Genomic DNA, 25,893 nt, shown 5'->3' on the forward strand with positions numbered 1-25,893 from the left:
AATCCAAATATGACCCTTATTTTGTGGCCAGTGTTGGGACTAACGCGTTATTAAGTAACGCGTTACAGTAACTACGTTACTGGTAACGAGCACGGTAACTAGTTAATATGCCAAAACCAGGAACGCGTTACTCGTTACTGGGATTTAGATAGGCTCGTTATTCGTTATTTCGTGTGGTGGCTATCGCGGAGCTTCCACAGATTCAGTAACATTAGCAAGTGGTGGAAGCCAGCAGGTGGATGAGGGAAAAGGGAGGCAAGAGGAGAGACCCGAAGCGACCGCCGGTCCGAGTGTCAGGTGAACTGAACTTCAGGTAAGAAGGTATGACCTGCAGTCTATCTGGGTCAGATATTACGGTACGGAGCCCCGCAAGGGACATGGGAGAAAAAAAAATTAAGACGGACTTTTGCGGGATCTCGCAAAAACAAACTCGGGATCTCGCAAAAGTTTTGCGACATCTCGCAAAAGTTTTAGCCGCATTCTTTAGAGGCCGCCAGCTCGAAGCCGACCGGGAGGTCGAGGCACGATGTGCCGGGAGAGCGGTGTTCCTCCCGGCTGTAGTAGATCTCGACCTCCCGTTAGCTTCGAGATGGTGGGTGTCAGATCTCCGAAAACGTCGGAGCACTTTTGCAAATATGTGATGTCTTGTAAACCGAGCAGATATTTGAAGTTTACACAGCTACATTCACGCCTCAAAATATCTTAAAAGTTTATTTTGTGACCCAGAAAGAGTAATATTACAACTAGGCAGCTGCCGCCATTTTGGAATTCAACTTTTGCGGTCTCGCAGTTAGTTTTGCGAGATCTCGCAAAAGTTCATCGTAAATTTTTTTTCTCCCATGTCCCCTGCGGGGCTCCGTAATTCTGCGTCTTTACGCTGTCAGCTGCCTCTTCATCTCTCATTCTCCCCCTTCCCTCTCCTGTTTCTACTTCAATCATGAGATTTGTGTCTTAGTGTGTTTTTGTATAAGTATATTTACTTAGGAAAATGAAGAAAGGTTAATTGTATTTCGATGCAAGTACTGTGTTGTTTTCTTTTTTCAATAAAACTATTTGCAAAGAGTTTCTAAACCGATAGATTTAGGATAGGCTTCTGTATCTGGCCAATACGTATGCATATGCACAATGCTGGACACTGTATAAATTTGCAGTATACTAAAAGACCACTGTCTTTTAGTGAATGCCCAAGACTTATAAAGCACACACATTGATTTAAATTCACACAAAGATAATGCAGATTATATCACTAATATGTAAAAAATAATAATAATTTAAAAAATCTATTTAAATCATAAAAGCAAATTCTGATCAAAATTTATCTAAAGAACAATACCAGGTAAGATCATTGAATTGAACTGAATTAAACTACTTTGACAATTTAGTATAAACAAGTTACAGTGTTTTATAACTATGTGAATGGAATAATAGAAGATCAAAGGAACCTGCCTCATGACATCAGGTGCATGTGGCTTTTGTCATAGAATGTTGAAAGATAAGATCAAAGGAACATGCCTCATGACATCAGGTGCATGTGGCTTTGATCATAGAATGTGGAAAGGCATAAATAGAAGCTGATCCTTAATTATACAGACATATTACTTTGCTCTACACAGAACATCTGTACTAAAGCAAAATTTAGCACAAGAGAATAACCACTTAAAAAAACAAACAAAAGAAAAACACCCAACGAAAACATGTCTAAAATGCCTGAAAGTGAGGAAAAAGACAGAATAGAAATGACAGAAAAATCCAGTGCATCTGGTGAAAGCAGTAAAACATCTACCATTTGCCTGGCTTATGTCACATATGAGATACATCATTTCTCAAATGTGGGAACGCAAGAAGAAACATGCCTGCCAAAAGTCACACCAAACCCTGGCCAAAAAAAAGAAGAAATGAGGAATAAATCTAAAAGAGTAGGACGCAGCTGTCTCTGTGCAGTTCCTACTGGTTCTTTGCCTAAGTTACCACAGAAGCCAGCCTGCCGTACTGGACCAAAGCCAGCCACTGTGACCGTTAAAACTAGGATGGTGCCAGACAGGAAACGGACCCAAAATAACCCAAACCAACAAAACTTGAGCAATCTATCTAAAAGACCAGGAAGCAAATGTCCAGTTGTAATTTCTACTGGTTTGTCGCCCACTTTAGCACGGAGGCCACTCCCCGATATTCCATCAAAGGCACCCACTGTGAGTGCTAACACTAGGAAACATATACCAGTTAATCTCATGGTGCCAGACAGGAAACAGACCCAAAATCACCCAAACCAACAAAACCTGAGCAATCTATCTAAAAGACCAGGAAGCAAATGTCCAGCTGTAATTCCAACTGGTTTGTCGCCCATGGTAGCACAGAGGCCACTCCCCCGTATTCCATCAAAGGCACCCACTGTGAGTACTAACACTAGGAAAAATATACCAGTTAATCTCATGGTGCCAGACAGGAAAAGGACCCAAACTCACCCAAACCAACAAAACTTGAGCAATCTATCTAAAAGACCAGGAAGCAAATGTCCAGGTGTAATTCCTACTGGTTTGTCACCCATGTTAGCACAGAGGCCACTCCCCCGTATTCCATCAAAGGCACCCACTGTGAACGTTAACACTAGGAAAACTTTACCAGTTAAACATCACATGGTGCAAGACAAGAAAGTAAGCTCACCCAGTAAATCTCTACCCAACTCAGCCAAAGACACCGTGAACCGTGGTAAGTCTCAAAACATGTTTACTGACAAAGAGGTTGTGCAGACTGCTGCTACTATGAAAGAGGAGTTGTCAGTACCAGTACTGTCAGAGAGCCCCTTTCATATGACAAAGAAAACATGCAGTCAGACGATATCGGCTCATACAGTTCAAGACTTGCCAATAGAAAACAACGAACTTGACAGGACAGATGCTGCTGAACCGATCACTGATGGCTCTTTGTCAACAAATATCTGTAAGGACAATGCAGAGGTTGTCAGTGCTGGAAGTGAACTCGAATCCACGGATTCTGAGAATCACGATGAAAAACCGAAAGGAAAAATCGGTTTCCAAAAGTTCAAAAGAGCAGTGACAAAACAATTTCATAGAAAGAAAAAAGCCACTGGAAGTGAAATGCAATCCATAAAAGGGAAAACACGCTTCCAAAACTTCAAGAGAGCAGTGAAAAAACAATTTCAAAGAAAGAAAATAGCCAGTTCAGAGGTGTCTGATGAGGAAAGTGCCTCTCCTGAGTCAATGTTGACTAATGATGAGGTTGTGCAGGGTGCTGCCTTCATGAAAGAGCAGTTGTCAGAGAGTCCCCTTGACATGACAAAGAAAACATGCAGTCAGACGATATCGGATCATACAGTTCAAGACTTGCCAATAGAAAACAACGAACTTGACAGGACAGATGCTGCTGAACCGATCACTGATGGCTCTTTGTCAACAAATATCTGTAAGGACAATGCAGAGGTTGTCAGTGCTGGAAGTGAACTCGAATCCACGGATTCTGAGAATCACGATGAAAAACCGAAAGGAAAAATCGGTTTCCAAAAGTTCAAAAGAGCAGTGACAAAACAATTTCATAGAAAGAAAAAAGCCACTGGAAGTGAAATGCAATCCATAAAAGGGAAAACACGCTTCCAAAACTTCAAGAGAGCAGTGAAAAAACAATTTCAAAGAAAGAAAATAGCCAGTTCAGAGGTGTCTGATGAGGAAAGTGCCTCTCCTGAGTCAATGTTGACTAATGATGAGGTTGTGCAGGGTGCTGCCTTCATGAAAGAGCAGTTGTCAGAGAGTCCCCCTGACATGACAAAGAAAACATGCAGTCAGACGATATCGGATCATACAGTTCAAGACTTGCCAATAGAAAACAACGAACTTGACAGGACAGATGCTGCTGAACCGATCACTGATGGCTCTTTGTCAACAAATATCTGTAAGGACAATGCAGAGGTTGTCAGTGCTGGAAGTGAACTCGAATCCACGGATTCTGAGAATCACGATGAAAAACCGAAAGGAAAAATCGGTTTCCAAAAGTTCAAAAGAGCAGTGACAAAACAATTTCAAAGAAAGAAAATAGCCACTTCAGAGCTGTCTGATGAGGAAAGTGCCTCTCCTGAGTCAATGTTGACTAATGATGAGGTTGTGCAGGGTGCTGCCTTCATGAAAGAGCAGTTGTCAGAGAGCCCCCTTGACATGACAAAGAAAACATCCAGTCAGACGATATCGGATCAAACAGTTCAAGACTTGCCAATAGAAAACGATGAACCTGACAGGACAAATGCTGGTCAACTGTTCACTGATGGCTCTTTGTCAACAAATGTCTGTGACGAAGATACAACTGGTAAATCCCTACTCAAATCGGGCAAAGACAACAAAAAGTATATTGATGAATCACAAAACACAGTTTTCTCAGAGGTATTTCAGAAGGTATCAGGAGATCTCTATTCGCTAAAAATGCATATAGACTTTTGGAAAGCCAAATATGCCTCTTCTGTGAATGCTGATGAGTTTGTTGAAAAAGAAACCCAACAATACTTGCAAACGTTTTTTGAAAGGCGCCTGGCAGAGAGCTCTTGTGGTATATTAAAGAAAAAATCTAGTCAGACAACACCCAACACCACCTCTCCAGAGGCACCTGACGATGAAACTGCACGTCAGTCAAGTGGCTCTCCTGAGTTGACGTTGACTGATGATGAGACTATGCACGCTGCTGCCACTATGAAAGAGCAGTTGTCAGTACCAGTACTGTCAGAGAACGCCCTTGACATGACAAAGAAAACGTCCACTCAGACAGTTCAAGACTTGCCAACAGAACATGATGAACTTGACAACACAAAGGCTGGTCAACCAATCACTGACAATTCTTTGTCAACAGACAGCTGTGAGGACCACTCAGAGGATGTCAGTGCTGGAAGTGAACTAGAATCTATGGCTTCTGAGAGTCATGATGAAAAACCGAAAGGGAAAACACCTTTCCAAAAGTTTAAGAGAGCAGTGAAAAAACTATTTCACAAAAAGAAAATTGCCACTAGAAGAGAAGTGCAATCAACAGATTCTGAGAGTCAAGATGAAACACCAAAACGGAAAACACGTTTGCAAAAGATGAAGAGAGCGGTGAAAAAACCATTTCACAAAGAGAAAACCAGCTCTTCAGAGGCACCTGACGATGAACGTGCATGTCAATCAAGTGCCTCTCCTGAGTCGACGTTGACTGATGATGAGACTACGCAGGCTGCTGCCACTGTGAAAGAGCAGTTGTCAGTACCAGTACTGTCAGAGAACGCCCTTGACATGACAAAGAAAACATCAACTCAGACATTATCAGATCAGACAGTTCAAGACTTGCCAACAGAACATGACGAACTTGACAACACAAAGGCTGGTCAACCAATCACTGACAATTCTTTGTCAACAGACAGCTGTGAGGACCACTCAGGGGATGTCAGTGCTGGAAGTGAACTAGAATCTATGGCTTCTGAGAGTCGTGATGAAAAACCGAAAGGGAAAACACCTTTCCAAAAGCTTAAGAGAGCAGTGAAAAAACTATTTCACAAAAAGAAAACCAGCTCTCCAGAGGCACCTGACGATGAAACTGCACGTCAATCAAGTGGCTCTCCTGAGTCGACCTTAACTGATGATGAGACTACGCGGGCTGCTGCCACTATGAAAGAACAGTTGTCAGTACCAGTACTCTCAGAGAACGCCCTTGACACGACAAAGAAAACGTCCACTCAGACATTATCAGATCAGAGAGTTCAAGACTTGCCAGCAGAACATGACGAATTTGACAATACAAAGGCTGGTCAACCAATCACTGACAGTTCTATGTCAACAGACAGCTGTGAGGACCACTCAGAGGATGTCAGTGCTGGAAGTGAACTGGAATCTATGGCTTCTGAGAGTCATGATGAAAAACCAAAAGGAAAACACCTTTCCAAAAGCTCAAGAGAGCGGTAAAAAAGCGATTTCAGAAAAGAAAATTGCCACTAGAAGAGAAGTGCAATCGACAGATTCTGAGAGTCAAGATGAAACACCAAAACGGAAAACACGTTTGCAAAAGTTGAAGAAAGCAGTGAAAAACTATTTCACAAAAGAAATCCAGCTCTTCAGAGGCACCTGACGATGAAAGTGCACATAAATCAAGTGGCTCTCCTGAGTCGACATTAACTGATGATGAGACTACGCGGACTGCTGCCACTATGAAAGAACAGTTGTCAGTACCAGTACTGTCAGAGAATGCCCTTGACATGACAAAGAAAACATCCACTCAGACATTATCGGATCAGATGGTTCAAGACTTGCCAACAGAACATGACGAATTTGACAATACAAAGGCTGGTCAACCAATCACTGACAGTTCTTTGTCAACAGACAGCTGTGAGGACCACTCAGAGGATGTCAGTGCTGGAAGTGAACTGGAATCTATGGCTTCTGAGAGTCATGATGAAAAACCGAAAGGGAAAACACCTTTCCAAAAGCTCAAGAGAGCAGTGATAAAGCGATTTCACAAAAAGAAAATTGCCACTAGAAGAGAAGTGCAATCGACAGATTCTGAGAGTCAAGATGAAACACCAAAACGGAAAACACGTTTGCAAAAGTTGAAGAGAGCGGTGAAAAAACTATTTCACAAAAAGAAAACCAGCTCTTCAGAGGCACCTGACGATGAAACTGCACGTCAATCAGGTTCCTCTCCTGAGTTGAAGTTGACTGATGATGAGACTACGCAGGCTGCTGCCACTATGACAGAGCAGTTGTCACAACCAGTGATGTCAGAGAACGCCCTTGACATGACAAAGAAAACATCGACTCAGACATTATCGGATCAGACAGTTCAAGACTTGCCAACAGAACATGACAAACCTGACAACACAAAGGCTGGTCAACCAATCACTGACAGTTCTATGTCAACAGACAGCTGTGAGGACCACTCAGGGGATGTCAGTGCTGGAAGTGAACTGGAATCTATGGCTTCTGAGAGTCATGATGAAAAACCGAAAGGGAAAACACCTTTCCAAAAGCTCAAGAGAGCAGTGATAAAGCGATTTCACAAAAAGAAAATTGCCACTAGAAGAGAAGTGCAATCGACAGATTCTGAGAGTCAAGATGAAACACAAAAACGGAAAACACGTTTGCAAAAGTTTCACAAAAAGGAAATAGCCACTGCAGATGCACCTGACGACAGACCTTTGACCTCAAATACCTTTAAGACAGAGGCAGAAGGACTTGCTGAGGAGGCTAAATGCAGTCTGAATGAAGAAATAGACATTGAAGCTATAAAGAGACAATTCACGGAAGTATGCGTTGATGTGCTGAAGTACATCCGTGATTCTTCCATAACCTTAAGCTCCCAGTCAAACTACGATCTGCCACATTAACAAAATACTTTTCTCCTTACACCTTTCTATAGCAACATAAACAAAACACAAAGCACTCTGCTCCAAAAATTTCGAGAACACTTAAATCACCAATTGGATCCTGATGAACAAAATTGTAAATTTAAAATCTTGACTGGCATGCATTGTGTGTTTGTCAAGAGTTTAATGACATAACAACAGTCAGATTGAACAAAATTAGTGCTGTCAGCGTTAATCTCGTTAAAATGACGTTAACGCCATAACCGCGTTAACGCGGCAAATCTCTGCGAGCTACCACGGATCGCCCCGTGCGTGGGGCTGCACGGCATCAACGTGTTAACGAGTTTACCATGCTAACGCGTTGACGTCATGCAGCCCCACGCACGGGGCGATGGCATTAACGTCATTTTAACGAGATCAACGCCGACAGCACTAAATAAAATACCCCAACCAGTCATGGCAGATGGCTGTCCCTCAATGAGCCTGGTCTGCCGGAGGTTTCTTACTATTAAAAGTGAGTTTTTCCTCCCCACTGTCGCCTAGTGCTTGCTCAGAGGGAATCATGTGATTGTTGGGGTTCTCTTTATATTGTAGGGTAAACGCCCTACAATATTAAATTGCCCTTAAGGCAACTACTTTTCTAATTTGGTCTAAATTGAATTGATTTTGAATATTAATAAAAATCTCAAAAAAAAGAAACGTGTGTTATATGCTTCTGATTGTGATGGCTTATACATCCTTGAACCTTTAGCAATAACGAATAGCAATAAGTGGTTCAAAACCGTTATGCTATGCTATAGTGATGCAAGACTTCGATGAGAATTTCACCATTACTGAATATGGTGGGGCACCACTCAAGTGGCCTCTACACACACCAGCAACATGGAGCCCTATCTTCAGCTTGTGCCAGGATGGCCAGCCTATGGCTAGGTCACCCATAATGGAATAAATGTATAGTTTTCAAGTTAAGTTTATTATTCTTCCATTCCCTCGTTACTACCTGGTGTATTTGAGCCCTGTGTTTTACTCTTTTGTTGCATCGCTACCCCACGTGTTGTGTGAGTATCTTCGTGAGTCTGGTTTCCATTGCTCCCAGTTCCTGGCTGCTAGAGTACCAGTGTTTAAGATCTTAGTTTCTCGCTTAGGTTATTTCTTCGTGGGTTCTTGAGTATCTGCACAGTGCAATAAAGCTGCCACTTTAAGTTCATCCTTCTGTCTCTGTGAGTCCTGTGTTTAGGTCCTCATCCTTGGTGGCGCTGTCACTTGGTGTTCGCTCTCTCTGCAGTAGAGTATCACTTCCTGTTCCTGCTCAAACACGGTGATGTTTTTGAGTAGCTTATCTGCTTAGCGATTTATTTAAAAAGTTTTAGATGCATTCTCTCTTCATAGCATAATCTTCACGTGCTTCGTCCGAAGCACACTTTCTGTGTACTCACTCCCTAATTTATAGCCAAAGTTTTCACTCACTGTGTCTTTACTGTTTCGCTAGCTTAACTTAGCTTGTAGCCAACTCGCTAGCAGCATGGCCTCTTCACCTGTCCCTCCTGCACTTTCCTACTCATTGTGTCAGATGTTTAATTACTCCTCGGCCTCCTTCAGCAGTAGTTATACTTGTAACAAACTTGCATATTTGCAGCTCTGGAGGCCAGGATTACTGAATTGGAGACTCGGCTTTGCACCCTTCATTCACCCATAGCTAGCCAGGCCCCTGTAGCTGGTGCAGCCGAATATAGCATAGGCCCTGCTAGCTGTTCCCCGGCAGACCCCAAGCAGCTGGGGAAAGAGGGCGGCTGGGTGACGGTGAGGAGGAAGCATAGTCTTAAACAGAAGCCCCATGTACACCACCAACCTGTTCATGTGTCTAACCGTTTTTCCCCACTCGGCGACACAGCCGCCAGGGGTCAAACTCTATTAATTGGTGATTCTGTTCTCAGACATGTGAAGCTAGAGACACCGGCAACCATAGTCAATTGTATTCCAGGGGCCAGAGCAGGCGACATTGAGGGAAATTTAAAACTGCTGGCTAAGGGTAAACGTACAGGGAGTGCAGAATTATTAGGCAAATGAGTATTTTGTCCACATCATCCTCTTCATGCATATTGTCTTACTCCAAGCTGTATAGGCTCGAAAGCCTACTACCAATTAAGCATATTAGATTAGGTGATGTGCATCTCTGTAATGAGAAGGGGTGTGGTCTAATGACATCAACACCCTATATCAGGTGTGCATAATTATTAGGCAACTTCCTTTCCTTTGGCAAAATGGGTCAAAAGAAGGACTTGACAGGCTCAGAAAAGTCAAAAATAGTGAGATATCTTGCAGAGGGATGCAGCAGTCTTAAAATTGCAAAGCTTCTGAAGCGTGATCATCGAACAATCAAGCGTTTCATTCAAAATAGTCAACAGGGTCGCAAGAAGCGTGTGGAAAAACCAAGGCGCAAAATAACTGCCCATGAACTGAGAAAAGTCAAGCGTGCAGCTGCCAAGATGCCACTTGCCACCAGTTTGGCCATATTTCAGAGCTGCAACATCACTGGAGTGCCCAAAAGCACAAGGTGTGCAATACTCAGAGACATGGCCAAGGTAAGAAAGGCTGAAAGGCGACCACCACTGAACAAGACACACAAGCTGAAACGTCAAGACTGGGCCAAGAAATATCTCAAGACTGATTTTTCTAAGGTTTTATGGACTGATGAAATGAGAGTGAGTCTTGATGGGCCAGATGGATGGGCCCGTGGCTGGATTGGTAAAGGACAGAGAGCTCCAGTCCGACTCAGGCGCCAGCAAGGTGGAGGTGGAGTACTGGTTTGGGCTGGTATCATCAAAGATGAGCTTGTGGGGCCTTTTCGGATTGAGGATGGAGTCAAGCTCAACTCCCAGTCCTACTGCCAGTTTCTGGAAGACACCTTCTTCAAGCAGTGGTACAGGAAGAAATCTGCATCCTTCAAGAAAAACATGATTTTCATGCAGGACAATGCTCCATCACTGCAGCGTCCAAGTACTCCACAGCGTGGCTGGCAAGAAAGGGTATATAAAAGAAGAAAAACTAATGACATGGCCTCCTTGTTCACCTGATCTGAACCCCATTGAGAACCTGTGGTCCATCATCAAATGTGAGATTTACAAGGAGGGAAAACAGTACACCTCTCTGAACAGTGTCTGGGAGGCTGTGGTTGCTGCTGCACGCAATGTTGATGGTGAACAGATCAAAACACTGACAGAATCCATGGATGGCAGGCTTTTGAGTGTCCTTGCAAAGAAAGGTGGCTATATTGGTCGCTGATTTGTTTTTGTTTTGTTTTTGAATGTCAGAAATGTATATTTGTGAATGTGGAGATGTTATATTGGTTTCACTGGTAAAAATAAATAATTGAAATGGGTATATATTTGGTTTTTGTTAAGTTGCCTAATAATTATGCACAGTAATAGTCACCTGCACACACAGATATCCCCCTAAAATAGCTAAAACTAAAAACAAACTAAAAACTACTTCCAAAAACATTTAGCTTTGATATTAATGAGTTTTTTGGGTTCATTGGAAACATGGTTGTTCAATAATAAAATTATTCCTCAAAAATACAACTTGCCTAATAATTCTGCACTCCCTGTAGACTCAGTAAAATCATAATTCACGTCGGCAGTAATGACACCCGGTTACGCCAATCAGAGGTCACTAAAATCAATATTGAATCGGTGTGTAACTTTGCCAAAACAGTGTCGGACTCTGTAGTTTTCTCTGGTCCCCTCCCCAATCAGACCAGGAGTAACATGTTTAGCCACATGTTCTCCTTAAATTGCTGGCTGTCTGAGTGGTGTCCAAAAAACGATGTGGGCTTCATAGATAATTGGCATACCTTCTGGAGAAAACCTGGTCTTGTTAGGAGAGACCGCATCTGTCCCACTTTGGATGGAGCAGCTCTCATTTCTAGAAATATGGACAAATTCATTAAACCCCCCAAAATATGACTATCGAGAGTTGGGACCAGGAAGCAGAGTTGCAGTCTTACATGCCTCTCTGCAGCTTCTCTCCTCCTGTTACCCCCCCAAAACCCCATCTCCATTGAGACTGTGTCAGCTCCCAAACAGACAAAAAACAAACTAAAAACCAGCAACAAACAACTTATGCATAAAGAATCACAAAGAAAGAACAATACAGTATCCACATCTGAACCAAAGAGTAAAACAGTGAAATGTGGATTATTAAATATTAGGTCTCTCTCCTCCAAGTCTCTGTTAGTACATGACTTAATAATTGATCAACAAATCGATTTACTTTGCCTTACAGAAAACTGGTTGCAGCAGGATGATTATATTAGTTTAAATGAATCAACACCCCAGAGTCATTCTAACTACCAGAAATCTCGAATCACAGGCTGAGGGGGCGGTGTGGCAGCAGTTTTTCACACCAGCCTATTAATCAACCAAAGACCAAGACAGACTAGTAATTCATTTGAAAGCCTGATGCTTAGCCTTGTCCACCCCAGCTGTAAAACTCAGAAACCAGTCTTACTTGTTATTATCTATCGTCCACCTGGGCCTTACACAGAGTTTCTGTCTGATTTCTCAGACTTTTTATCTGATTTAGTGCTCAGCTCAGATAAAATAATTATTGTGGATGATTTTAACATCCATGTAGATGCAAAAAATGACAGCCTCAACATGGCATTTAATCTGTTATTAGACTCAATTGGCTTCTCTCAAAATGTAAAAGAACCCACCCACCACTTTAATCACACTCTAGATCTTGTTTTAACATATGGCATAGAAACTGAACATTTAACAGTATTTCCTGAAAACCCTCTGCTGTCTGATCATTTCCTGATAACATTTACATTTACGATTATTCTGAATATCACCTTTTAAAACGATAACTGCAATGGAATACAGTTACTCATATTTTGTATTTTAAATACGTAATGCTGGTACATGTATTCCATCACTCCCCCAAACTGCCTCAGGCAAGTATGGGGCAAATCATACTTTCAGATTTGACAGCAGAATAATGATGAAAACTTTGCGTTTGTGCTTGTTAGCAGCTCAAAATGGCTGAGAAACACAAAAGTGTTTAATGCATACAAAAGATACACCAGTGCTGTGGATTCCCTAAACACTTCAAGGTTCTCCACACACTGAGATAAGCCACAAAAGCAACACCAACCCCCAGCCCCCGTGGCTCTCCCTGGTAACAAAAGTGCCTCAAACATGACCCTAAGGATCTTCGATTATGCCAGTGGTTTTGATCCTAACGTTGCTGCTGATTGGTTTAGATTTACAGTTTGTTATTTTTTCATCCTGCGTCTCCATCTCATTCCTGTGCAATAATTTCACTGCTTTCCCACTGAAATGTTAACACAGATAATGAAGTTCAGAGAATTTGATTATATTTGCTATGTTATTTAGCAAATATAATCACCGGATGTAGCAACTGCATGAAAATGTAATAGAATTGCTGCCATTCTACCGCTGCAGGACATTTTCTGTGCCACTGATGAATTTTAAACTAATCCCTGGACATAATATTAAAACATGCACTTGTTGTATAGATGACATTTGACCTCAGACAAAATGAGAACCATGTTAATCCTATTTGTAACATTTTTTTCCCAACATATTGTAACCCCTTAATGCCAAGTGTATTATATTTGAGACCTGATTTTTTTAGGCTTCATCAGTGTGATTTTTCTTTTACCCTGGTAAACCTAAATAAAGACATTTTTAAGCCAAAAAAAGTTAGATGTAGCAAATATTATGCAAATTAAAAGGCATATATGCAAATTACTTTTTGAATATTTCTTTAAAAATGTTCAGTTTTCTAGAGTACGGGTTGCACCAAGCAAAACACACAGTAACTACAATGTCTAATTAAAAGTGGAAATTCTATACCTGAGCTGGACAAATCTATTTTTTTCAAGGTTTATTATTTGTTTTTCTTAAAACAAATAATAAACCAAACCAAAACTATGTACAGGTTTAATGAAGCCCTCTTTTACTGTGAAACACTCCTTTTATGTGCACGGTGTGCAGCCACACCAGATCTGCCTCATTTGCACATCTATGCAGAACATTTAAAAAGGAAATACACTGATGAACTTTCATAGTGCTATCACTTAGTTTGTTTTTCTTTACCCTTTCCAGCTTTTGTTTGTTTGTTTATTTACTATTAAATAATCTGTTATTTATGCTGTAAGGGCTGATTTATAGAACATTTCTATGCCAAAATGGTGGAAAAGTGATTCATTTCTTATGGTATCTTGTAATTGTTTGCTTGCTTGCTTGCTCCTTTAATGGAAATGTATGCACATTTGTGCATTTTTACACAGAAGATACCTCATTTGTAGAGGTAAAAAAAAGAAAAAGAAAAGAAAATTTGTTAAAATAAAAGAACAAACAAACAGAAAAACTGTAATACAAAATACAAACAAACAAAACAGTTTTTTTTGTGACAGTTGAACACACCCATCAGGACATAATTTTCTACACACATTTACAAATGTATGTATTATATCTTCTTGCTGCTGTTTCCTGTACTGTACATATTATTTTTATGTCAGTCTTTTCACTTACTTTAAAAAAAAACTTTAACTTCATTTTTTATTATGTTATTTTAATATTGTTGAATGTAAAAAAAATTCTCTACATCAAATTATAAGATCTCCAGCATGGGCATGTTACTTGTACTTTGGAATGTCTGTCTGACATAAGAAGAGTGTATTTTTTAGGGTTTCTTCACTTCTGTGTAACCCTCTCCCCCCCCCATGACTACTATTTTTATTTATGTATAATAATGTAATGTAAGTAACACTTAGTGCACAAACTAGTCTGTGCATTCAGAGCAGTGGAGGGAAACCCTGCCCTTCGAAAGCTTTGAAGAGTCCTGACACTTGGTAAGGTAAGAAGGTTTAATTTATCAATAAATATTCTGTAAGACATTAAATATGTTAAATATCCTGCATTTGTCTGACATTGAAGCTTTGACTAATGGCTGTGAGAGGTTTTGGAAGTTTTTCCATGTTAAAAAAATTGCTCACATTAGATCTATTTTTTTCCTTTTCCTTTCCTAACACTTTGTTAAGCAGTCCAATGGTCAGGAACACTCTTGATGGACTTCATATGGTCTCTGTTTCTAGACTAGGTGAAACTGTAAATCATTTGAAACCCTCAGTTAGTTTTGTGGTCTAGTTTCTGCTTTTTTCTGCTTAACCATTTTGCTCGTAGTCTCAAGTAGAGCTTCCAAAGATTGATTTTTTTTTTGTATTGTTGCATTGTTAACTTACATTGTGTACTATGCTTGCAGGTGCAAAGCACCTTCAGATAATACACTTGCATTTATATAATCCTTTTCTAGTCTTATTATTGATTCAAAACACTTTCAACTACACATTTATGCAGGACTTCTATAAACTTCAACTACCTTACATCCGTGATCTGTTTAGAATCACCAGTGCACGAACATACATGTCTTCAGACTAAGGGAAGAAGCTGGAGTACCCAAAGAAAAATGTGTGAACTCCACACAGCTAACCCCAAACCAGGATTTAAGCCAACTGTGAGGCAACAGTGCCTCTTGAAGAGATTTGGGACAGGACTGATGGGAACACATATAGTTTTACCTTTATTACCACTATCCCATTAATAATGCACACAGATATGACATTTTCCTTGATTTGACCTACACTGGTGGATTTAAAGTTAATTTCAGTCGGGACAGGTCAAATTTGATTGGAGCAGTCTCAGTGTACAGATATGTGTAGCACATAAATTTAAAAAAAATTCTTTTTTATGTTTTAGGGATCACCTTAGGAAACGTCATCCAATTTCAAAATAAAAGACTTAATATTTATTCATTTAGTCACATGTAAAAAGTGACCTAAACAGCATCCAAGTCTGTGTCAAAAGTCTCAAGCAGACACAGCTCCACCCTGCGGCTGCCTGAAGACTTTACAGTGATCCAACGGTTCTTCGGTTAGACGGCTTTTATTTTGAAACAAACCGCGTACGGGAAGTCAGAGGGAAAAATCAGCTGGACTCCGCGGAAATCACCAACAGGAGTATTTTCCTTTTATTTAGCTAGCTAACCATCTGTCAACTCCCATTTCTCCCTCCCTTCTTTGTTGCTGTCAAACCGCCACACTGGCGATGTCGGAGTCGTACGGTAAGAAAGCACTTTTGACCGGCGGCCACCGTTATCATCCTCCCGTAGCCTCAGAGATGGGATGGGGCAGGTGTGCCCAGAGAGCTTTTTCTCATCGTAAACAGATAGCTGACAGGCTAACCGAGCCGCCGCTGAAGGCTGCTGGCCTTAAAAGTTGCCTCGTCAGCGTAAGGAAACCCACAAAGGCTGTACAGCAGAGTTTAGTGTCGCCGTGTGCAAAAAATGTACCCACGGCACAAGGTTACAAAGCTCCCCGGAGGGTATCGAAAAAGACAGGGGAAGCTGACACCTGGCTGGGGCTTGGTGCAGCTGTAATATCTGACTAAGCTGCAACATTACAGCCACATATGAGGCATTGTTTTCTTAGCTTGACCATTTTACACCAAAATAATGATTATTTTGCTAGTTTAGTGGTTTAATGGTGGATGAATTCCTCCGTTGCACAGAACAGCTGATTGTAGTTTTTGTTTGCCTACATCAAAGCCTCCAGAATATTTTTTTTTTTTGGGGGCTTAATTATTTGTTTGTTTTTTATTAGGATAATACCTATATCAATATTTGAAAGCTATAACATCAAGCAAGAAAAGTCAGGCGCTGTTTGTTGTTAAACATCAGTTTATTATGGCCAAAGCATCACAGTATTGTGCAGCATATGCTTGAGCCTGACTGATAAATGGATTTTGGGAGCCGGTGTGCACAGTTTGTCACACTTATATATCTGAAACCCATTTGGAACACCTGCCAAGAAAATTAAAGAAAAAAATCAAATTTCTAGTTTAGTCTGTGCTGGACTGTGGTGATGTGGTGATATGATTTGTCTGCATCTTGATTTTGCATTGTACTTTATCGCAGGTGATTCTTTTCGGTCTTGTATGAAAAAATGTACTAGTCCTCTTAAGCTATAATAATACTACAGGAGTATATGGTGGTAAATAAGGGTGTTTGCAAGGCTACTGCAGAGATTACTGGATTTACTAGACTTCACAACAGTGACGGTAACTCTCACCACTCAAGTGGGGGAAAACTAAATTTAAATGAGCTATAAAATATATGAAGCTACAGTCTCTAATTTCTCTAGAATATTTTGAAAGGTCATGTTTACGGAACTTGAACCACACCCTCATTTGTTTATATTTTGCAAGGAAAGTAAGAAATAGGTGCAGCACTTTCTTTGAAACATGCAAAAATATATGGAAATACAGAAAGGCAAAAACAGAGTTTGTAATGAGTGTGAAAGTCAGGATTTGGTATGATTTGGTATTCTTCAGCACAGCCTGAGCTCTGTTAGACAGTTTTTTGTAATTTCTTTAAGTAGCCTTCAGGAATAGTTCTCTGGGCTTCTAAAAGGACATTCAAAGCTCTTCTTTGGATTTTGACTGCCTTTATTTCTGATTTCTATCAGGATGATCCCAAACTGCCACTGATTTTCAGTCCAGTTCTTGTGTAATTTGGCATACCTCAACCTTTTCTCCCTGTTTCCTTTCCTTAAGAACAACTGAGTTTGTAGATGGATCAACTGAAGGATGAGTTTTATCTCTCAGGTCAAGTTATTACAGATCACTAAAACTAAACTAAAAAATAAAACTGTGTTTTTTAAAGATGGACTAACTGAGGTGACATTGACTAATTAAACTAAACTAGTTTAGTTTGTTGTCACATGTAGCTTTATTAGACCTTGGTACATTTGGTTATTGAGGCTTGGAATGACTGTGAGATGACTGTGAGCTAACTGCCTGTGTTTGTATTATAATATCTGTTCTGAACCTCTGAAAAGCACAACCCAGATTACAATAAATAAGAAAGCTAGTACTGAAGCTAAACACTAAAATGAAACGAGCAAACTCACTGTGGAAGTGAAACTAAATTGACAAGAAAAACGAGCTGGAAAATACCAAACTAAGACTACAGTAACTGAGCTTTTCCCACATTTTTGTTGTAATTTCCTGTCGTGTTCGCTAGCGTCTATATGAGCAACTAGTTTCATATAGTCTGATAATAATAGCCCAACTGATGTAATGTGTGTCTTTGCTTTTCCTTTGCAGATTTCCTGTTTAAATTCCTGGTGATTGGGAATGCTGGAACGGGGAAATCCTGTCTTCTGCACCAGTTCATAGAGAAGAGGTGTAAGTCTGAAAGACGCAGCACGCTCCTGACTGTTTACTGTAAATTACAGCACTACATTAGGGAATTTCTTCAGGCAAATGAGACAGTAAATATGCCAGTAATTTCCACATGTTAAAGATTCCTAGGATGGAAATCAAGTTTTCAACCTTTTAAGTCCATATTTAATGAGTGAAATAAGCAGTCAAATCCATGGATATGACTGCATTCTTAATCCATGGATTTAACTGTGTGCATTTATACTTGCATTCTGAGTTTTATAGGCAAAACTAAGAAATCCTGTTAACTTTGGGTTAAAGCTAAGCTTCTCAGAGCTGGCAAGCTGGAAAGGGGGTTGTGTTAGATATGAAATGCATTTACATTTCTAATATTGTTGAGGATGATGCACTGTAATGACAAAACTATTTGCTCATCCGCCTTCACACTCATATGAACTTGAGTCTCATCCCATTCTTAATCCATTGCGTTTAATATGTCAGCCCACCCTTTGCAGCTATAACAGCTCCAGATCTTCTGGGAAGTCTTTCCACAAGGTTTAGGTGTGTGTTCATGGGAATTTCTGATCACTCTTCCAGAAGTGTATTTGTGAAGTCAGACACTTATGTGGTTTGAGGAGGCCTGGCTTGCAGTCTCTGCTCTAATTCATCCCAAAGGTGCTGTGTCGGGTTGAGGTCAGGACTCTACAGGCCAGTCAAATGCTTCCATGCCAGACTCACTCATCTATGTATTTATGGGCCTTACTGTGTAAGTAAACATATGCAGTCATGTTGGAGCAGGACGGGGCTATCCTTAAACTGTTTCCACAAAATAGGGATCATGAAATGGTCCAAAGTGTCTTGATATGCTGAAGCATTAAGAGTTTGCAGTCAGACAAGTGCTGTTCTCCTGGCAACCACCAAACTCAGACTTGTCCACTGCTCTAGTGTCCAGTGGCGGTGTGCTCTTTACACCACTGCAACCGACGCTTTAAGTTGTGTTTGGTGATGTGTCGCTTGAATGCAGCTGTGTGGCCATGAAGCTATCTATGCACTGTTCGTGAGCTGATCTAAAGGCCACATGTAGTTTGGAGGTCTGCAGTGATTGACAAAATTGACTTTTTTTTTTCTAGACACTGTGTGTCTGAGTTGCTGTTGTTTTTAAATGCTTCCACTTTGTTATAATACAACTAACAGTTGATTGTGTAAAATTTAGTAGTGAGAAAATTTCAGACTGGACCTGTTGGGCAGGTGGCATCCTATCACGGTCCCATGCTGGAATTCAGTGAGCTCCTGAGATCAACCCATTTTTACAAATGTGTGTAGAAGCAGTCTGCAGGCATAGGTGCTTGATATTTATACACCAGTGGGATTTGAAATGACTGGAACACCTACATTCAATGATTTTGATGGGGGAGTGAATGCTATTGGCAAAATAGTGTATGTGAAATTTGCCAGTCTGAGCCAATCTGATATATCGACATGTGGTCAATTTCCCCTTGTTTTTCTTCAGAATGACTTTCCAGTTCAAACATGTAGAGCTCAAATACTCCAGTGTTAACTTGCCGTTGTGTAAAGTAGAGCAGTGTTAGTGTGTGAGCAGAGTCAGAGGTGAACCGATTTGCTGGAACTGCACACCAGCAGGGGAGGAGTGGGTGTCAGTAGAGATCGGAATGAAATTTCATATTCACAGATGCGAAAGGAGGCAAAAGTGTGAGTGACATCAAGCTACATCAAATTTTACACCAGGTTGAACCACATTTTAAGGCATGAAGAGATACATTTATGAAAAAACAACTTCTAAATGTATGATTGGTTCTGTTTTTTAAGGGTGAAACCAAAACCTACAACCAGACTTCAGGAGAAAAACTTCAAAGAAAATCATTGTCTCATCCATACATTCTGAAATTGACTTCTTTTTCATTGAAGTGCAGAAGCAACAGTTGTTTTCCTTACAGCCACACAGTGATAATCATATCATCACTATTAATCCCACTTATTTAATAATATTAATGCATTTACATGCTTTATTTATTTATTTATTTTTTCTAGTCAAGGATGAATCTAACCACACAATCGGAGTCGAGTTTGGCTCTAAGATCATCAGCGTGGTCAACAAAATGGTCAAGCTTCAGATTTGGGACACCGCAGGACAAGAGAGGTTCAGGTAGGAAAAAAGCCCAACGTGAATATGCACTTTGCACACAAGTCATCTCTGTTATGCTGCAGACATTCAGCTAACAGTACTATAGCTTAAAGACCAGAGTCACAGACACAGGAGTTTTGGAAGGTAACGGAGAGCTGAAAAAGCAGCAGTTATTAAACTCGGTTGCCTAATTGATGTCCTGAGTAAAACAGTCACAGTTGTAGTTTTGTTGCTTCTGATTATTTTATTTATTCCATTTTCTGCTATAGCTGCTATAACAATTTAAGGAGAATCTGGTAAAGATATTTTCCAGAATTGCCTTTTTTTGAGGTAGCACATGCCAGGAATTGGTTCTGTTGTTTTGTCCTGGCTGAATGCAGCTGTCTGAACAGAGGGTGCACTGAGCAGCAAACATGACACCCACTCACTAGTGATGCATGCTCCAGACGGTTAGGTCTGTCTGTGCATTGCCACAATCCAGGTCACGTGGACTATGGAGCTAGCAAGTTAAAGACCAACCTGATTAAACTGCAGCAGACATTTGTAGGTCTCTACAAAGTTCAGGAGTTAAATGGTTTTCACACATGCATTGATGTTTTTTCTTTTCTTCAGGGGGAATGTATTGTATACTTCCTGATTGTTCTCAATGTATGTCTACTAATCTGTGTGAGTCTGTGTGTTAGGTCTGTGACCAGGAGCTACTACAGAGGAGCAGCAGGAGCCCTGCTGGTCTATGACATCACCAGGTATCACACAATGTGATGCTAGGCTTTTCACATTTCTCTGATTTGTTCCTCTTCCTCTCCTCTCTCCACCCTCTTGCCTAAGACTAAGAGGAATCGAGGGTGCACAAATTGAGAAATATGATAGGCTCTGTGTTTCAAGCCTCTAATTTATTTTTTCTAATTAGCTCCCACATCTATTCCAAACTGTAACATGTCATTACCTGCCATCCTTTTTATTATTATTTTTTTGTTGCAGTCGAGAGACGTACAACGCTCTGACCACATGGCTGAGTGACGCGAGGATGCTGGCGAGTCAGAACATCGTCATAATCCTGTGTGGGAACAAGAAGGACCTGGATGCTGACAGGGAGGTCACCTTTCTGGAGGCTTCCCGCTTCGCTCAGGAGAACGGTAAGACCAGCAGCTGATTATTGGGAAGGATCCCTGTTGTTGTTAGATGTGTAGACTGTCAACTTCAAAGAATTATTGAATTGTTATTTATTATAATGTGTTTTATTATAATGTGTTCACTGACGTAACAGAACTGATGTTCCTGGAGACCAGCGCTCTAACAGGGGAGAACGTCGAAGAGGCCTTTGTCCAGTGTGCTCGGAAAATCCTCAACAAGATAGAGTCAGGTGTGAGCTGTAGTCCACACCCTTACCTGTGTGGACCCCAACGCTTATTCTGTCAATCCATAGGATTCTGTATATCTCTTAACACCACTACCTCAGTCAGAAACAAAATATTTTTACATCATTTAGAAGCCCAGACAGCTAACCCATTAACTAACTGGCCTACAGCATTGTTCCAGGAAGTGTCAAACTTTAACAAAAGGCTTTAGCAAAGGGACAAACTCAGTGTACTTATATAGATGATTAAATCCTTTTCTTAACTGTCAGTAAACTAAGCACAATAGGTGTATGTTGGTGATCTCGCTGACTGTTAACTCATGTGATCTCTTGTGTTTCAGGGGAGCTGGATCCAGAAAGGATGGGCTCAGGTATCCAATACGGCGACGCTGCTTTACGACAGCTTCGCTCTCCTCGTCGTGCTCAGCCACAGGGCACCCAGGAATGCGGCTGCTAGTGGACGTGTCCTGTAACACATACAGACAAGGTGAGGGGGTCCTGAGTCTGTACTGTCTACACAGCATTAAAAAGAAAAGGTTTCTGAGGGCTTTCAAATAAGGAGAACCTGTGTTTAGAAGCTGAAATTATGCCTTCTGCTCTCTGCACTGTCTCTCAGATGTGCAGACTCAGTCATTCTATATTTAGTCAGTGCCCATTTTTTGCTTCTGCGCACTTGATCCACCCTTCATTTGAAAGGAAGCCTTCATTATGATTGTCCAAGACAGTAATCATGAAGGCACTAATCATTAAATAGTGTCGTAAAGTAAAAGGTGGATGCTATTCCATTATTGTATGTTATTGCCTACATATTACACGATAAGATGAACTTAGAAATTCTGGTGTCCATAACTATTTGCACCATACTTTGGCTGCACTGATGCCTGATCACTAATAGAAAGTCGTCACTCCACAATTCCATCTGTGATATTTACAATAGCTTGATTAACAGTGATGATCTCATCTATGACTCTCGAATAAGTGGAAATATTTAATGATTCGAGGTTTTTTTTTTAGAAATTCTCATTCCAGCACATGTATTCCCATCAGATGAAATTACATTTTTAATTTTTTCAGGCCAATGAGGATAAAACACATCAAGAGCAACAGAAACAAGTGCAAGAAGTATATTTACAGTGTAAAATAAATAAGAAATTACAAGTCTGTTTCCAAGTGTCAGTGTTGTGCGGTGAGTTGTATGCGGTGGATTGTAGCTGAGGATCACCAGAGTTGAAGAGACTCCAGGGAGAAACGATCACTGAGTCTAGTGGTTCTGCTCTGCTGGGTCTTTAAAGACACAGGAGACTCTTTTTGTAGAACTGCTGGTGTTTTAAGATGAGTCAAAAAATAATTTGAGAAAATAACCTCAATTCAATTTTCACTTAATGATTTTTGGCAGATTCAAATTTTTGTAATAGCTAGTTGGTCAAAGCTCTGCAATTCTTTCTTGCTTCATAATGATGAGAGATGATTAAGATAACCTTTATTAACTTTTATTAGTCCCACAAATGGGAAATTTGTTAATTACTGGGTGGACAGCCTGATATTGATAAGCTTTTGTGTATTTCTGCAACATCTGTCGGTTTTATGTGCAGGTTTGTGAAGACCAGGAGAAAAGCAGCCATGTGAGACCCGATAACGTGGGCTTCAGATCGCTACGCTGGTGACTTCTCCCCGACCTTTGACCCCAACCTTTGCACGGACCCCTCAGAACCTTGTTGCCATGCAGATAGCTCAAAAGACTTCCCTGTCCCACCCCCTCCCAGAACTTAAAGATCTCCAAGGTAACCAGAGATCAGCCAACAGTCTGCTCTTCTATTGGACCAAACTGTCCCTCCAATCAAGACCACCCTCAACACTTCTCTCGTCCACACACCTGCCAACACAGATTACCACATTTTAGATTTCCCACTTGCTCCAGTCGACCCTCCAGCTACTTAAACAGACAAACTAAATACAGATTTTTGGAGCAAGCTGCACAGACCTTTAGATTGAGCTAAACTAACTGCCCCTGGCTCCAGCTTGATACTTAGTGCACTGACACGTGGTCTTGATTTTCTCAGAAAAAGAAATTTCTCATCTTGTGGAAATATTCCTTCGACCACATGCTAATTTAAGTCCCTTCCCTTTCACGGGTCTTCTGCTTCTCTTGCTCTAATTATCTGCTAACTCCATGCTTGCATTTGCAAACACACCAGTAACAGTCACCTGTGTAGCTGTGCAGTTTGCACCTCTTGTGTGCCACCTCCACTCCCTTTGTTCACCTGATATCACTGTTTGTATTCTTCTTAAAATGTCCAGACCATCATTGCAACTGAATAATCATGCATAGGATGTGATGTCATAGGTTTGATGTCACAGGAGGAAAAAAAAGATGAGGTTGTGGTGGATGAATGGTTCATATTTGAGTGTTGAAGTGGATGGGATGAGAATTGGCACCTTCATATCAGACCCCAGGCTGTAAAAGGGTGAATTACCCGCTCTCAGTTGAGACTGAAGCAGATTAGTCTACCTGTCCTCACCTGTGGCCACAACCTGCGGGTGTTGAACTAAAGAATTAGTAGACGAACTTTCCCCAGCTATAGTGTATGGGGTCTGTTAGAGATAGAGTAAGGATCTCAGTCAGTAGAAACACTGCTCCTCCATGTTGCGGTGTTTGATGCACGTCCTATGGGCTGTCCTCGGACAAGCTGTTGAGATTGGATCTCTCAGCTGGACCATTAAAAACGGTGGAGGCTGGGAACAGGGAGGTTTAGGCATCTCTGCTTAGACTGCTGCTCTCAAGGCCTTCAGCAGGAAATGAGTGGATGAGAAACGCTTAATTTGTTTCTCAAAAGACGAGTGGGTGTTTCAAGCAAAAGTAAACATGGAAATATTTGTACTTCCATGGCCTGTTACATTTTCATTGTAAAAATGTGTTTTCAGAAACGGAAAAAATACCGTATGTTATTAGAATTAGGAAAAGATTCGTGTTTCTGCTAAAACAGAATCTTTATCGATGTTATTTCTCTATTAAAAAGCATGACTAATCAGTAACAATGATGGTCCCGGGGCAACACCTAAATATTGATATGATATTGCAGGAAAAACACACACACTTTTACATCCTCTTTTTTCTCTCCTCCGTCTCCCCTAAAGCATCCCTGTACCTGTACAGTGTTTCTGTAAATAGACTGACGCATGTTTTCTCAAACAAAATATCAGAGTATTTCATTATGAAGAGATATTACGTGTATATTATAATAGATATCATATTCAGCATCTGCTTCATGCTCCACTGCATCATTATCATTTGAAGCGACTATACACTGGCAACTTGTAGCAGGATACTGGTGATGGGCAGTACTCTGTATTTTTTTCGTTTGTTTGTTTGTTTTTTTGTTGAACAGGACAAGCCGATTCAGATTTTATGAATTATGAGGGAAAGGTTTCTGGAACAAATTTTTATTTGTTGTTTTTGGGGGTTTTTTGACAAGCTTACAGATAATAAACAGAGGAAGCCTGACATGTTCTGAGTAGACACTGAGCTTTCATTTGTGTTAAATGAAGTTACATCTTTGAATTCACAAGTCAGCATCCGCAACTGAGTAAAACGTTGGTGTAACACTTTCTTTATCCAAAGTTTTCCACTCAAGTCTAATGACTGACCTGTCGTCTATAAATGTTGCCTGTTTACATGAGTGCTGACTGCTGCCAGCTGTGGGGTCATACTAACTTGTTGGTTTTTAAGTTTTAACGATGGTTTGAGGCTTATCCCATGTGTGCTTTACTCCTTGTTATCTCCTGTTGTTAACTTTGACCGTGTTAAGTCGGAGGGAACGATTACGAGGCGTGTTTTGCATCAGAGCATTCACGCGTCGCATCAGCTCAGATATAGTTTAGATCAGGGGTGTCAAACCCATTTTACATTTTGGGCTACATATAGCTCAATTTGATATCAAGTAGGTCAGACCAGTAAAACTATTGGCTAAAAACATATGGGCTTACAGTTGAAAAATAAAGGTGTAAATTACAGGAAAATCACTGGCAGTTCATTACCTCCCAGTTACCTACTTATCATTTAATTAAAAAAAACAGACATTTTCTGTTAACTTACAATATGTTTTTATTGTAGACCAAAAAACACACAAAAAATACCAGAAGTTTCTATAGTGAAGCATGAAAAAAAGGTTTTCTGTTATGTGATGGAATACTAACAATAATAAGAGAGTCCAAAGTTTATGCCCTTGTGAAGATTTCACATTTTCCAAAGCCATACGAGGGGCCTTCTCTGGCCCCCGGGCCATACGTTCACCTCCCCCGCTTTAGATGATATTAGCCTTTTTAAAATGAGGATTTTGAATCAGACACTTCAAATGTTTCCCATCCTTCAGTGTTTGATATCTGATGGTGGCTTTGGTTGTTCTGCATCATGTGTTTTTCTCATCAGGTCATTTGTTTGTATTTATGTGTGTCCTTTTTTCCTGTCATTATGAATATCATAGATTTATAATTTATTATGTATGATAAAGGCATATGTTTTTAAAATAAATACTACTACAAATCCAGTATTGTCTTCACTAAAGGAGGGTTTTTCCCTACAATCTTTGACCAAGCTTTGTGAGCTCTGATGGATGGAATATAGTCAAAGGTAAAATCAGAGGATTCATTTTAGTTACAACAGTCATAGAGTCAGTAAAGGGTCATTCAATATAAAATCAATCAAATATGAAAAACGTTCCCACTTTGACAAACTTGTTTTGGATCTAATCTGAAATGTTGAAACAATGATATAGAACGTGTGAATACCAGTGAAGTTTCTCCGTTTCACAGCTGTAACGTA

General features: G+C 40.5%; 1 protein-coding gene across 2 annotated transcripts; it reads left to right on the forward strand.

Moving 5' to 3' along the window:
* Positions 1-295: 295 nt before the first annotated feature.
* Positions 296-25,618, forward strand: rab4a (RAB4a, member RAS oncogene family). 2 transcript variants are annotated; one of them, XM_039611685.1, is made up of 8 exons: positions 296-313; positions 17,518-17,598; positions 19,624-19,738; positions 20,401-20,463; positions 20,699-20,853; positions 20,985-21,080; positions 21,416-21,561; positions 22,667-25,618. In XM_039611685.1, exons 3-7 carry the CDS (start codon positions 19,692-19,694, stop codon positions 21,529-21,531), a joined length of 477 nt encoding a protein of 158 aa, XP_039467619.1. In that variant the 5' UTR covers positions 296-313; positions 17,518-17,598; positions 19,624-19,691; the 3' UTR covers positions 21,532-21,561; positions 22,667-25,618. The 2 variants fall into 2 exon arrangements, with proteins under 2 accessions (XP_039467619.1, XP_031586834.1); XM_031730974.2 differs by lacking the exon at positions 296-313 and adding an exon at positions 15,294-15,475.
* Positions 25,619-25,893: the final 275 nt, after the last annotated feature.

Source organism: Oreochromis aureus, linkage group 1 (genome assembly GCF_013358895.1).
Source record: "Oreochromis aureus strain Israel breed Guangdong linkage group 1, ZZ_aureus, whole genome shotgun sequence".
Taxonomy (NCBI): domain Eukaryota; kingdom Metazoa; phylum Chordata; class Actinopteri; order Cichliformes; family Cichlidae; genus Oreochromis; species Oreochromis aureus.